Raw genomic sequence first — 13,155 nt, forward strand, 5'->3', positions numbered from 1 at the left:
ATGGATTTGATGAGCCAAATAGTTATCACTACAAGAAGACTTCCTTCCATGCATATCTACTGTGTCTGTGTAACAATATTTTCATTCATGTATATCCAGAATGGGTATGACAGCCCGAGGTGTAGAATATGAATTGTATTGTCACCTGTTCTTTATCTCTGCAGCCATGGTCATAAATGCCTTCTCCACATTTGTTGCATCCTTGGCACTGGTTTCCAGGAATGGTATTCCAATCTCATCGGCAAGGGCCTGCAATCGGCATTCACAAGTATGTGATTTTAATAATTAATCGCATCACATGTAGGAACTACATAAAAGGGTAATGGATGCACAAACAATTACCTTGCCAGCCTCGTAAGAAACCACTCTGCTCTCAGCTAGATCGCACTTGTTCCCCACCAAAAGCTTGTTCACATTTTCACTAGCATACCTGTCAATTTCATTAAGCCACTGTTTGACGTTGTTGAAGCTCTCCTGGTCAGTCACATCATACACAACCTGTGCGACAGAAGGTACAATACTATGAATCATGGGTGTTAATCTAGTCAATATATATAATGACAAATGTTGAACAGAGCTCACAATGATGCCGTGGGCACCACGGTAGTAGCTGCTTGTGATGGTCCTAAATCGCTCTTGTCCAGCAGTATCCCACTGAAGGTTTAAGAACATGTTGAAAAATCAGAGCTGAAACTTCTAACTTGTAAGGACAATGTAGAACTTTCTACAATGGGTTACTTACAATTTGCAGCTTTATCGTCTTTCCATCTTGCTCAACGGTGCGGATTTTCTAGCAAGTCAAAGACAGTGAAAAGGATATACAACAGGGGGCACGTGCGCATGCTATACAGAAAATTAACTTCAGTAAGCTCGCAAAGGAATCAACTTACGAAGTCGACACCAATAGTACTGATATAGCTCTCCAGATATGAATCATCCTGTAAATAAGGTCAGTAAGATCATCAGTTTCTTGCAGCGGAAAAAAGGCTGAGCAAGTTCACAGAAGTTGATTCAGAATATCAACACTTCTCTAGAAGGTTTTGTGCTAGATGCTCTTGGATGACCACACCGAATGCTGCTAAAGATGAGAGAAATATGGAGAGCCTACAAAACTGTTGGTCTTTGCTAGTTTCCAGCAACTAGCAACACATGCTAGGCTCTGCTTACTTGACATCAACAATATAATATACTTCATATTGCAAATAATATCCTTAACTTGAGTACTGAATTAGTAGATACTATGAGAGAGACGGAATAGGCAAAACATTTGTAACTTGTCAAAAGGCAAATAATTACAATGCATTTTAGATTATTCACAAAATTTAGAAATTGATTTAATACTATATTTGGTTAGTAGTTTTCTCTGAAACTGCGGGGAGATCAAAGCCCAAGATGATGGTAAGTTTTCTAATTCTGGTAAAGGGGGTTGTTTAGACATGCATTGGAAAGTGTGATATTCCGTGAGAATTTTTTTGCTAAATAAGATAATGGCTGTCCAGCCAAGGGTAACATGTCGTCTGTGTTTGGTTAGCCCCCGACAGGCTCTGCATAACTTTTTGGTAAAGCCAAATGTGAGAGGTACGTTGGAGCACAGAGCAAACACAGAGAAGAAAATGGCAATCTTACACTAGAATCAACATTTGGGAAAATAATCTTCCAGCATTTTAAGTTGTTGTTTGGGTTCCACTTTCCAAACGGAATCAAATGGGTAAAGGAGTTGAATAAAACACAATGTAACGCGGTCACTATTGTTTTTACAAACCTTGTTCATAGCATGGCATCCCTAACAGTCATTTAGCACAGCAATAGCTATTATAAACTGACGGGGTAAATGGGCAGCAACAACAACAAGCAAGAGAAAAAATATGGCTTACTAACCACTTTTGTGGTGTTCATCCCTGCTACAGATTCCTAACATTTGATTGTGTACGAATAGTAACTTGGTGCTTTGTATGAGAGGTGCATTCATTCAAATTAAGAAAAAGTATCTCTATGTTTTCTGGCGCCCTACCACACTGCATCTACATGAAATAAGTTTACTCAAAGAGATGGTGAAAAGGAGCAATCCTTACCGCAAACCTCAGCAGCAGGCAAGACTTCCCCACGCCCGAGTCCCCAATGAGCAGCAGCTTGAAGAGGTAGTCACTGCATAGTCACGCAAGCATCTCATCGCATGGTTTTGCACATCTAGACAAGCTAATAATACATGCTACTAACAAGTGGAAGTAACAACCCAAGGAGAAGACACATCTAAACGAGACTAAAAAAGCCCCAACTTCAACAACTAGAAGCACTCAGTAGGGGCACCGAGATAACGGTGGCGTAATCCGGTGGGCCGGGACGAAGATGAGCGCATCCGAGAATCTGCTATTTCCGGCATGGATGGAACATAATACAACTAGATCCGCGATCGTACAAGTGAAGTCCAGCGAGGGCGCAGATCCACGAGAGGAGCACGAATCGGTGGCCATCGGACACACCCGAGGGCGAGATCGGTCGCCTCCAAAACCCAACACTGACAGATTCCATCCAGAACTCTAACAAGGTAGGTAGACGAGAGGGAGTGAGGAGGTGCGTACTATTCGGGATTCATGGCAGCGGACGGCGGCGGCGAGTTTCTAGGAGACGAGGCGGCAGGCGATTTCCCGGGAGGCGAAGGCGACGACCGAGGGAGAGGAAAGGTGAGAATTGGGGTAGAAGGTGGGGAGAGGAAAGGTGAGCGAATAAAAAAGGAGGGTCTCTGGGTTGTCGAGTGGGGCACGTCTCGTCTCGTGGAGTCCAGGCCACGGTCACACACGTAGACTCCGCGACCACCCGGGGTGGCTTGTTTGGGAGTAAAGTATGTTTTAAACCTTATTAAACTCGTAGACCTCGTTGGAATTGAACCTCCATCTCTGAATCCCTGAAATCTATACCCTAACCTTTTTAATCCCGGTCAACATCAACCCTGGACTAATTTGGCGTACCGGGAAAATATCAATCCCGCCCTGGATCATAGTCTGCTCTCACTGACATCTCTATCCCACATGTCATATTCATCTTCTATCCTCAATCCTCTCTTCTGAAATCAGCGCGGCGCCGAGAAGCAGGAGGCTGGGCATTGTAGATGAAGGGCGTCGGGTGCGGGCGTTTCCCGATTCGCATGGCCCACGCGGGGAATCTATGGAGGTGCCCTTCATGCAGAGAACGATGTCGCCAGTGCGCGGCGAGTCGTCACTCGTCGGAGGAGGAACGGGAGCTGAGAGGATGGCACGCGATGTGGAGGTGGCCGCGCTCACTTCGACTTGGCGGAACAGTGTTTGCACGTTCAGGAAATGGTAGAGCAGCGCGGCGCGAGCTTCTAGGTCGACGCGGCGGACCCGTGTGCCGGCGAGCTCAATCACAACGGTGGCGACAGGAGGTGCACGATGCCGTGTGCACGCGCGCTGCTGACGAAACTCGAGGCACGACTGCTGGGTGCGTTGGCGGCTGGTGGACGAGCTCCACACGCGCGCCGAGCTCCCGCAGCTGGTGACCCTGCTCCCCGGCGTCCGTGGGCTCGTGCTGGAGCTCATTGTCCGGGATGCAGGCCAGGGGCACAGTGGCAACGGAGACAACAGCAGCAGATGCGACAGCGCCGGAGGCCGGCCATGGACGCGGAGGCACCGGATGCGAATGCGACGACACCGTATGCGGAGGCGGAGACACCAGTAGCAGATGCGACAACGCCGGAGTTCGACCGTGGAAGCGAAGGCGTCGGACACGGACGCGACGACGCCAGATACGGAAGCGACGACACCGGATGCGCCGGTCGTGGACAAAGCGACGCTGGAGGCGGATGCGGAGATGCCGGAGACGCCGTCCTCCATCTCCTGAAATCTCCGCCGCCGTGGAGTTGAAACCGAAGGAAGGGGATAAAGGCTAGCGTTGCGTGCGGGAGTGCTGTTGCGGGGTTAGTTTCGTCCAAAAGCGCCCAAAGTAGCTAATACGCACTACATATTGGCATATGGGTAAAAAAGTTATGCGCACTATATAGAGGAACGAAGGGAGTAGAAAATAAAGACTTTAGTACACATGCATCTCTACTTTTTACTCCAACATTTTCAGCTTTTGTCACCGGACCACACTTCTTCTCTTCAAGCACCCGCCTCCTGAAGAGGATCCCGCTTCCCTATCTGAACCTACTTTACGTCATATTCGATCCTACATGGCATGTGAGGCATCACCTTGAGGCTATGCATTGTACATTCTCTCAGGCGGAACCACCTCGGTTTGGGAGAAAATTTCGTGTTTTGACCCTTTTTGCAAACAAAATCAGGATCTGATCCCGTTCAAAAATATTTCGGGATCTAACCATTTTGCCTACCGCCAGGGGGTCTAGCGGTAGGTTGCACGTCCTACCGCCGTCCCCTTTGGCGGTAGGTCCTTTGACGGCGACTGACGGCCGTTGGCAGGCGCTGACATGGAAAAGGGCCTACCACCATCGGGTACGGCGGTAGGTTACTGAAGCCTACCGCCAGACCCTCTGGCGGTAGGGTCCTGTGTGGTGGATAAGGTGGGGAGGGCTGGTTTGTGGGCCCCACCACCACTCTTTTTCCCCAGTCATCTTCTTTCCCGTGCTCAGCTCCTCTCCCCCCTCTCTCCCCCTCACAACCCCCCTAGATCCACTCCACTTGCTTGAGATTTCATCGGTGGATGCGGAGCATTTTCATCACCCAAGGTACCTCCCCCATTCTTCCTCCTTTTGATTGGTTGAGATATTTGTTTTGTGTTGATTTGGTCAATTTATTGCAAACCCTATGTGTTGATGTTGTTGTGTGCATTTATGATGCATTTATGGTTAGGGTTATGGTGGTTATGTTGGGGGTTAGGGTTATAGGGGTTATGGTTAGGGTTAGGGTTAATGGTTAGGTTAACTTTGGTATGAATAGTAGTTACTTGTCCAATTTATGCAAAATTTAGTTCATTTGTCCATTTGTGTTGGTTGGAGGACATATATGGATTAATTATATTGTTTCCAATTTCTTAGATGCATAAGCTCGTAAATGTTCATTATTTGGACAAGTCAACATTTATGCTTGGAAATGACGATGAAGGGGAAGAGGCTATGGTTTTTGACACAAGTCCAAGCTTTGATGATTTTGTAGTTAAAGTGAGAAGCGTTTTACATTGGAATGACTCAAATGCCGTGGTTAAGCTTATTGGGAGGTATGACGTTGGATTGGGAGTAAAGTCCCGATTAAAGAGTATGCCCATCACCTCCCAGTTGCATTGGAATGTGTATAAGGAAAAAGTAGACGCATCACAAGACAAGTCTCTTGAGATCTTTGCCACAAAGGTTGATCCTCCTCCTCCTTTGCAAATTGATCTCAACTTGTAACGCCCTCGATGTGGCTATATCTCCCACGTGTCGAAGCACGACTTAGAGGCATAACCGCATTGAAAGCAATGTCGCAAGTGAGGTAATCTTCACACAACCCATGTAATACATAAGGGAAAAGGATACATAGTTGGCTTACAATCGCCACTTCACACAATTACATGAATAAACCATTACATCATCCAAATACAATCAAGGTCCGACTACGGAACCAAAATAAAAGAAGACTACCCCAAATGCTACACAGATCCCCGATCGTCCCAACTGGGCTCCACTACTGATCAACTGGAAACAGAACAACATAGCGAACACAATCTTCATCGAGCTCCTCCTTGAGCTTGGTTGCGTCACCTACATGGTTCAACGGCACCTGCAAGCTGGTTTTGAAAGTATCTGTGAGTCACGGGGACTCAACAATCTCACACCCTCGCGATCAAGACTATAGCTTATAGGTAGGGTAAAAGGTATGAGGTGGAGCTGCAGCAAGCGACTAGCATATATGGTGGCTAACATACGCAAATGAGAGCGAGAAGAGAAGGCAAAGCACGGTCGAGAAACTATGATCAAGAAGTGATCCTAGAACAACCTACGTCAAACATAACTCCAACACCGTGTTCACTTCCCGGACTCCGCCGAGAAGAGACCATCACGGTTACACACGCGGGTGATGCATTTTAATTAAGTTAAGTTTCAAGTTTTCTACAACCGGACATTAACAAATTCCCATATGCCCATAGCCGCGGGCACGGCTTTCGAAAGTTCAAATCCCTGCAGGGGTGTCCCAACTTAGCCCATCACAAGCTCTCACGGTCAACGAAGGATATTCCTTCTCCCAAGATAATCCGATCAGACTCGGCATCCCAGTTTCAAGACATCCTTGACAATGGTAAAACAAGTCCAGCAAAGCCACCCAGATGTGCCGACAAATCCCGATAGAAGCTGCACATATCTCGTTCTCAGGGCACACCTGGATAGGTCAAGCTATGAGTAAAACCAGCCCTCGAGTTGCCCCGAGGTGGCCCCGCGGGCTGCCCATTTCGGACCAACACTCAGAGGAGTACTGGCCCGAGGGGGGGGGTTAAATAAAGATGACCCTTGGGTAGGCCTACCCAAGGGAAAGAAAAAGCTAGGTGGCAAATGGTAAAACCAAAGTTGGGCCTTGCTGGAGGAGTTTTATTCAAGACGAACTATCAAGGGGTTTCCATTATAACTCAACCGTGTAAGGAACACAAAATCCGGGAACATAACACCGATATGACGGAAACTAGGGCGGCAAGAGTGGAACAAAACACCAAGCATAAGGCCGAGCCTTCCACCCTTTAGCAAGTATATAGATGCATTAATTAAATAAGAGATATTGTGATATCCCAACAAAATATCCATGTTCCAACATGGAACAACTCCAATCTTCACCTGCAACTAACAACGCTATAAGAGGGGCTGAGCAAAGCGGTAACATAGCCAAACAACGGTTTGCTAGGACAAGGTGGGTTAGAGGCTTGGCTTAACAATGTGGGAGGCATGATAAGCAAGTGGTAGGTATCGCAACATAGGCATAGCAAAAGAGCGAGCAACTAAGCAAGCAAAGATAGAAGTGATTTCGAGGGTATGGTCATCTTGCCTGAAATCCCGCAAGGAAGAAGAACGAGTCCATGAAGAAGGCAAACGGACGTAGTCGAATGAATCCTCACAAACGCGACGTTATCGGAACTAACCCGAAGAAGCAACACCGGAAAGAAGCAAACAACATAGTAAACAACCATCACATAATCATGGCATGATGCATAATCAAGTATGATGCATGTCCGGTTTAAATATGCATGGCATGTCAAGGTGCACAAGCAATCCTACAAATTAAGTGGAGCTCAATATGCAACGAGTTGCATATTGACGAAACACCACATTAATTATTTAGTTCTCTCCCGGTTGGGTACTCAACAAATTTAAATATTGGTTAACATGGCAAGAGGTGAAGCATAACAAAACTATACTATCTAAACAATTTAAATGGGGCCGGATATAACAAACAACAAATCCGGTAAATCCCCATATGCATTAGCAATTTAAAGCAAACAATAATTTTAAACATTTTAATTGTTGTTATCATGATGCGGATGACATGTGCAAGTTTATGCATTTTTTATTAAGAGTTGACAAGAGCATTATGAAGCATTTGTCACCGTGGTGGAAAGAAAAAGGGATGCCACAACAACGAATCCGAAAATGATGCCACAACAACATATCGGTTCTGGTAACTCGATTGAGATGCCGGTGCAAAAGCGAGTGTGATGGGAGCATGTCATGCAAGGATGGCGGGGTGATCCCGGCAAACGGGTGTCCCACGAGACGACGGTATGACAACGGGGAACATGCAAGAAAACATGTCGGGCACGGTGCAAACGCGAGCATTTCATACAACACACATGCGTTCATTCACGGGCGTTGTCTCGATGGTTATACCTTCGAAGCGTGTGTTATTGGAGGGGTTCAGGTTCGATGGGACGTAGTGGAAGTAGGCGTTCTCGCGACGATAGAGGAAGTAGTGGTACACGTCTCAGAGAAGGACTTGACGCATTTGATGTTTCCGAGGGGACGGTAGGGGAACTTGGCGTTAGTGCTACACGGGTCTTCGGTGACGGTCGATGTACATGGCAAACGTAGAGGTACTATGCTTCGGTCGTCGTGGTACTTGGCGATAGTAGTGGTACAAGGGTTGTAGCCGGCCCTGGTGGTTCATCGTGTAATCGTAAACGTTTCGCAGATGTTCATGTCGTCGTAGCCGTTCGGATCTTGGAGCAATGGTAGTCGTTCACTTGACAGTCTTGAAGGATTCGAAGGGGTACTTGGCGGTCTTCGGACTTGTCGGTCTCGTCCTTGTGACGGTAGTCGAACTTGAAATTTTTGGTTCATAGGTCTTCGGCGTCGGTAGTCGTACACATATCGTAGAGGAACTTGGTCTTGCGAAGAGGTACTTGACGCGTTCGAGGGTCGTCATGTCATGGTACTTGGCAAAATCCTCGGAGAAGGTGCTTGACGGTCCGGGCACGGGTCTTGGCGTGTCGTTCTTGCCAATCCAAAACCCAGCGAAACGAAAAGACCTCAGGCGGGCAGCAGCAAGGAGGCGATGGCGCACGCACTGGACATGGGGGCAGGGCGAGGAGAAGGCGCACAGCTCGGTGACGAGGAAGATCAGCGGGTCCAGGGGTGGAGGTGACCAGCAGGAAGCGGTGCTGGGGATGCTAGGGTGGCCGGCGACGATGCTGGGGCGTGGGAGGCCGCTTCCAGCGCGGACGAGGCAAGGAGGAGAAGGCGCTAGCCTTGTCGAGGCCAGCAGCAGCAAGGAGGAGAAGAAGTCGACGAGTGGCGGCGCTGGGCCGAGGCTTGGGCGGAGCTCCTCGGGCTGGACACTGCCAAGGAGGAAGGACCGCGGAGCGGGGCCGCGAGGAACGTAGGGGTGCGCGGGCGTCGGGGCTCCTCCCTTGCGCTATGCCTGCGAGAGCTCGCGCCTCCTACGAGCTGCAGCACAAGGAAGCAGGGAGAGGACCCTGGGCGCGGGTGAGGGGACGGACGGCGACCGGTGCAGCGCTACGGCGACCACAAGGCGCGGCGCTGGTCGCAGGGAAAAGAGAGGCCGACACATGGTTCTTGCGTGCGGGGTCGAATGAGAGGAGAGAGGAGATCAGGGAGAGAGCGAGAGACTCTGGCGGCGCGAGAGGGAGATCGAGGAGAGCGAAACTCTCCTGTGGCGGCGCGAGGGAGAGCGATGGGATCGTGGGAGTGGGGATCGGGTGAGGGAGCGCTAGGGTTCGGTGGCTGGACTGCGGGAGGCCTTGGTGGGCCGGCGCGGGAGGCCCGGTTGGGTGGAGGATTGGGCGTAGAGAGGCCTACTGGCTAAGCTCTCTCTCTCTCCCTTATTTTTTTAACTATATAAAAGAAAAGAAACTTGAAGAAAGGCCGAGAGGGATTGCAGTGGAGTTTGGACATGAAGTAAATTTTCTCAGAGTCACAAAAATGAGCCTGATCCAAGAAAAATGGAAATGAACACATGGGTGAAGTTTGAAACGAACTAATTTGAATTTAATTCAAATGGTTTTGCATAGGAAGTAGGTGATAGGGAGGTCCAAAAATGTTGAGATTTTTTTGGTGGAGCTCTGGAATAAGGTAAAAGAATTATCGACAAAGTTGAGAGTCGAAAACCGGAAGAAGGAAAGGTCAAGGATTTATCTAGCAAGTGGGTTGCGGATAATTCCAAATTAATGGAATACTTTATAATAGCTCCCTAAAATATTGGGAGGATATGTTATATAGAGAAATCACCATGTGAGTTCCCTCGATTTAAATGGACCGAAGATCCATGCAATTTATTTAGTTGAGTTAAGAAAAAGAAATGACATGATGGCATGATGACATGATGCAATGCACACGATGCAAAGAAGAATGCAACAGGCGAAACGAAACACACAACGAAACCCGGAAACCCTGGAAGGCATCTGAAGCTCTGGTCTTGGGGCGTCACACAACCGCAATGCATCCTCCCCCATACATGATGATAGTTGATGACCCACAAGTATAGGGGATCTATCATAGTCCTTTCGATAAGTAAGAGTGTCGAACCCAACGAGGAGCAGAAGGAAATGATAAGCGGTTTTCAGCAAGGTATTCTCTGCAAGTACTGAAATAAGTGGTAACAGATAGTTTTGTGATAAGATAAATTGTAACGAGCAACAAGTAACAAAAGTAAATAAAGTGCAGCAAGGTGGCCCAATCCTTTTTGTAGCAAAGGACAAGCCGGAACAAACTCTTATAATAGGAAAAGCGCTCCCGAGGACATATGGGAATATCGTCAAGCTAGTTTTCACCACGTTCATATGATTTGCGTTCGATACTTTGATAATTTGATATGTGGGTGGACCGGTGCTTGGGTGTTGTTCTTACTTGAACAAGCATCCCACTTATGATTAACCTCTATTGCAAGCATCCGCAACTACAACAAAAGTATTAAGGTAAACCTAACCATAGCATGAAACATATGGATCCAAATCAGCCCCTTACGAAGCAACGCATAAACTAGGGTTTAAGCTTCTGTCACTCTAGCAACACATCATCTACTTATTACTTCCCAATGCCTTCCTCTAGGCCCAAATAATGGTGAAGTGTTATGTAGTCGATGTTCACATAACACCACTAGAGGATAGACAACATACATCTTATCAAAATATCAAACGAATACCAAATTCACATGACTACTAATAGCAAGACTTCTCCCTTGTCCTCAGGAACAAATGTAATTACTCACAAAGCATATTCATGTTCATAATCAGAGGGGTAATAATATGCATATAGGATCTGAACATATGATCTTCCACCAAATAAACCAACTAGCATCAACTACAAGGAGTAATCAACACTACTAGCAACATACTAGAACCAATCCCGGACTTTGAGACAAGAATTGGATACAAGAGATGAACTAGGGTTTGGAGATGAGATGGTGCTGGTGAAGATGTTGATGGAGATTGCCCTCTCCCGATGAGAGGAGCGTTGGTGATGACGATGGTGATGATTTCCCCCTCCCAGAGGAAAGTATCCCCGGCAGAACAGCTCTGCCGGAGCTCTAGATTGGTTTCGCCAAGGTTCCGCCTCGTGGCGGTGGAGTCTCGTCCTGAAAAGTTCCCTTTGATTTTTTCTCATCGAAAGACTTCATATAGGAGAAGATGGACGTCGGAGAGCCACCAGGGGGCCCATGAGGTAGGGGCGTGCCCTAGGGGGGCGCCCCACCCTCGTGAGCAGGGTGTGGGCCCCCTGGCCTTCATCTTTGGCAAGGATTTTTCTTTATTTATTTTAAGATGTTCCGTGGAGCTTCAGGACTTTTGGAGTTGCGCGGAATAGGTCTCTAATATTTGCTCCTTTTCCAGCGCAGAATTCCAGCTGCCGGCATTCTCCCTCCTTATGTAAACCTTGTAAAATAAGAGAGAATAACCATAAGTATTGTGACATAAAGTGAAATAACAGCCCATAATGCAATAAATATCGATATAAAAGCATGATGCAAAATGGACGTATCAACTCCCCCAAGCTTAGACCTCACTTGTCCTCAATTTTGTCATGGATCCTCTGCGTCGAGCCAAGTTAAAGGCAAGCTCATCAATTTTGCCCTTTGGCACTTGAAAACTTGTTGCTCCACTGCTTCAAGCCTCGTCTCCATGCTTCCGGTCCCCTTTGGTCCCTCTTCATCACGGATGTGCAGCAACCCATCACGCAACCCAATGGTTTGAGGGTGTCGCAGCACCTCCGCGAGGTAAGGGTTGATGACCTTCTCGAAGAACTTGTCCTTGGAGGCGCTTGGGGCCGTCATGATAACGTGGATCTGTCAGAAAAACAGCTCGAAACAAGAACAGAGGAGGTTTGCGTGATACGGGAGTCAAAACCTTCAGGAGGTTGTATAATGAATTTTTACCGACCAAAATACGTATCGTGCAAGAAAACAGAGTCCGGAAGGCACACGAGGTGCTCACGAGGTAGGGGGCGCGCCCAGAGGGGTAGGGCGCGCCCACCACCCTCGTGGGGCCCTCGTGTCCTTCCCGGACTGCTACTTATTTTTCTATTTTTCTAAATATTCCAAGACGGAGAAATATTGCCTTAAAATTGTTTTAGAGTCGGTTTACTTACCGTACAACATACCTATTCCTTTTCGGAGTCTGAAACGTTCCGGAAAGTGTCCCTTATGTATTCCTCCGGGGTTACGGTTTCAATAATATTGGTTTCAACATTTATGGGATTACCTGAGATATAATGTTTGATTCTTTGACCGTTTACCACCTTCGGATTTGTGCCCTCGAAGTTGTTGATTTTTATGGCACCGGAACGATAGACCTCTTCGATAACATAGGGGCCTTCCCATTTAGAGAGAAGTTTTCCTGCAAAAAATCTTAAATGAGAGTTGTATAGCAATACATAATCACCTACCTTAAACTCACGCTTTTGTATCCTTTTGTCATGCCATCTTTTAACTTTTTCTTTAAACAACTTGGCATTTTCATAAGCTTGGGTTCTCCATTCATCAAGTGAGCTAATATCAAATAACCTCTTCTCACTGGCAAGTTTGAAATCATAGTTAAGCTCTTTAATAGCCCAATATGCCTTATGTTCTAGTTCGAGAGGTAAGTGACATGCTTTTCCATAAACCATTTTATACGGAGACATACCCATAGGATTTTTGTATGCAGTTCTATATGCCCATAATGCATCATCAAGTTTCTTAGACCAATTCTTTCTAGACCTATTAACAGTCTTTTGCAAAATTAATTTGAGCTCTCTATTGCTCAACTCTACTTGACCACTAGACTATGGGTGATAAGGAGATGCAATTCTATGATTAACATCATATTTAGCATGCATTTTATGGAAGGCACCATGAATAAAGTGTGAACCACCATCAGTCATTAAATATCTAGGGACTCCAAACCTCAGAAAAATAACTTCTTTAAGCATTTTAATAGAAGTGTTATGATCAGCACTACTAGTTGGAATAGCTTCTACCCACTTAGTAACATAATCAACAGCAACTAAAATATGTGTGTATCCATTAGAGGCAGGAAAAGATCCCATATAATCAAAGCCCCAAACATCAAATGGTTCAATAACAAGTGAATAATTCATAGGCATTTCTTGACGTCTACTAATATTACCAATTCTTTAACATTCATCACAAGACAACATAAACTTACGGGCATCCTTGAAGAGAGTAGGCCAATAAAAACCAGATTGCAATACCTTATGTGCAGTTCTATCTCCAG

General features: G+C 46.7%; 1 protein-coding gene across 1 annotated transcript in view; it reads right to left on the minus strand.

Moving 5' to 3' along the window:
• The window catches only part of LOC119268191 (ras-related protein RIC1), a 3,634-nt gene extending 898 nt beyond the window's left edge, over nucleotides 1-2,736 (minus strand). Inside the window, exons 1-7 of the mRNA XM_037549770.1 lie at nucleotides 2,580-2,736; nucleotides 2,073-2,145; nucleotides 891-938; nucleotides 743-790; nucleotides 583-654; nucleotides 343-498; nucleotides 146-249 (exon numbers count right to left, since the gene is read on the minus strand). Of these exons, the coding sequence (XP_037405667.1) occupies nucleotides 146-249; nucleotides 343-498; nucleotides 583-654; nucleotides 743-790; nucleotides 891-938; nucleotides 2,073-2,145; nucleotides 2,580-2,593 (515 nt within the window). The 5' untranslated portion in view covers nucleotides 2,594-2,736. The remainder of the gene's footprint in view (nucleotides 1-145; nucleotides 250-342; nucleotides 499-582; nucleotides 655-742; nucleotides 791-890; nucleotides 939-2,072; nucleotides 2,146-2,579) is intronic.
• Between the last annotated feature and the right edge of the window lie 10,419 nt (nucleotides 2,737-13,155).

Source organism: Triticum dicoccoides, chromosome 3A (assembly GCF_002162155.2).
Source record: "Triticum dicoccoides isolate Atlit2015 ecotype Zavitan chromosome 3A, WEW_v2.0, whole genome shotgun sequence".
Lineage (NCBI taxonomy): Eukaryota > Viridiplantae > Streptophyta > Magnoliopsida > Poales > Poaceae > Triticum > Triticum dicoccoides.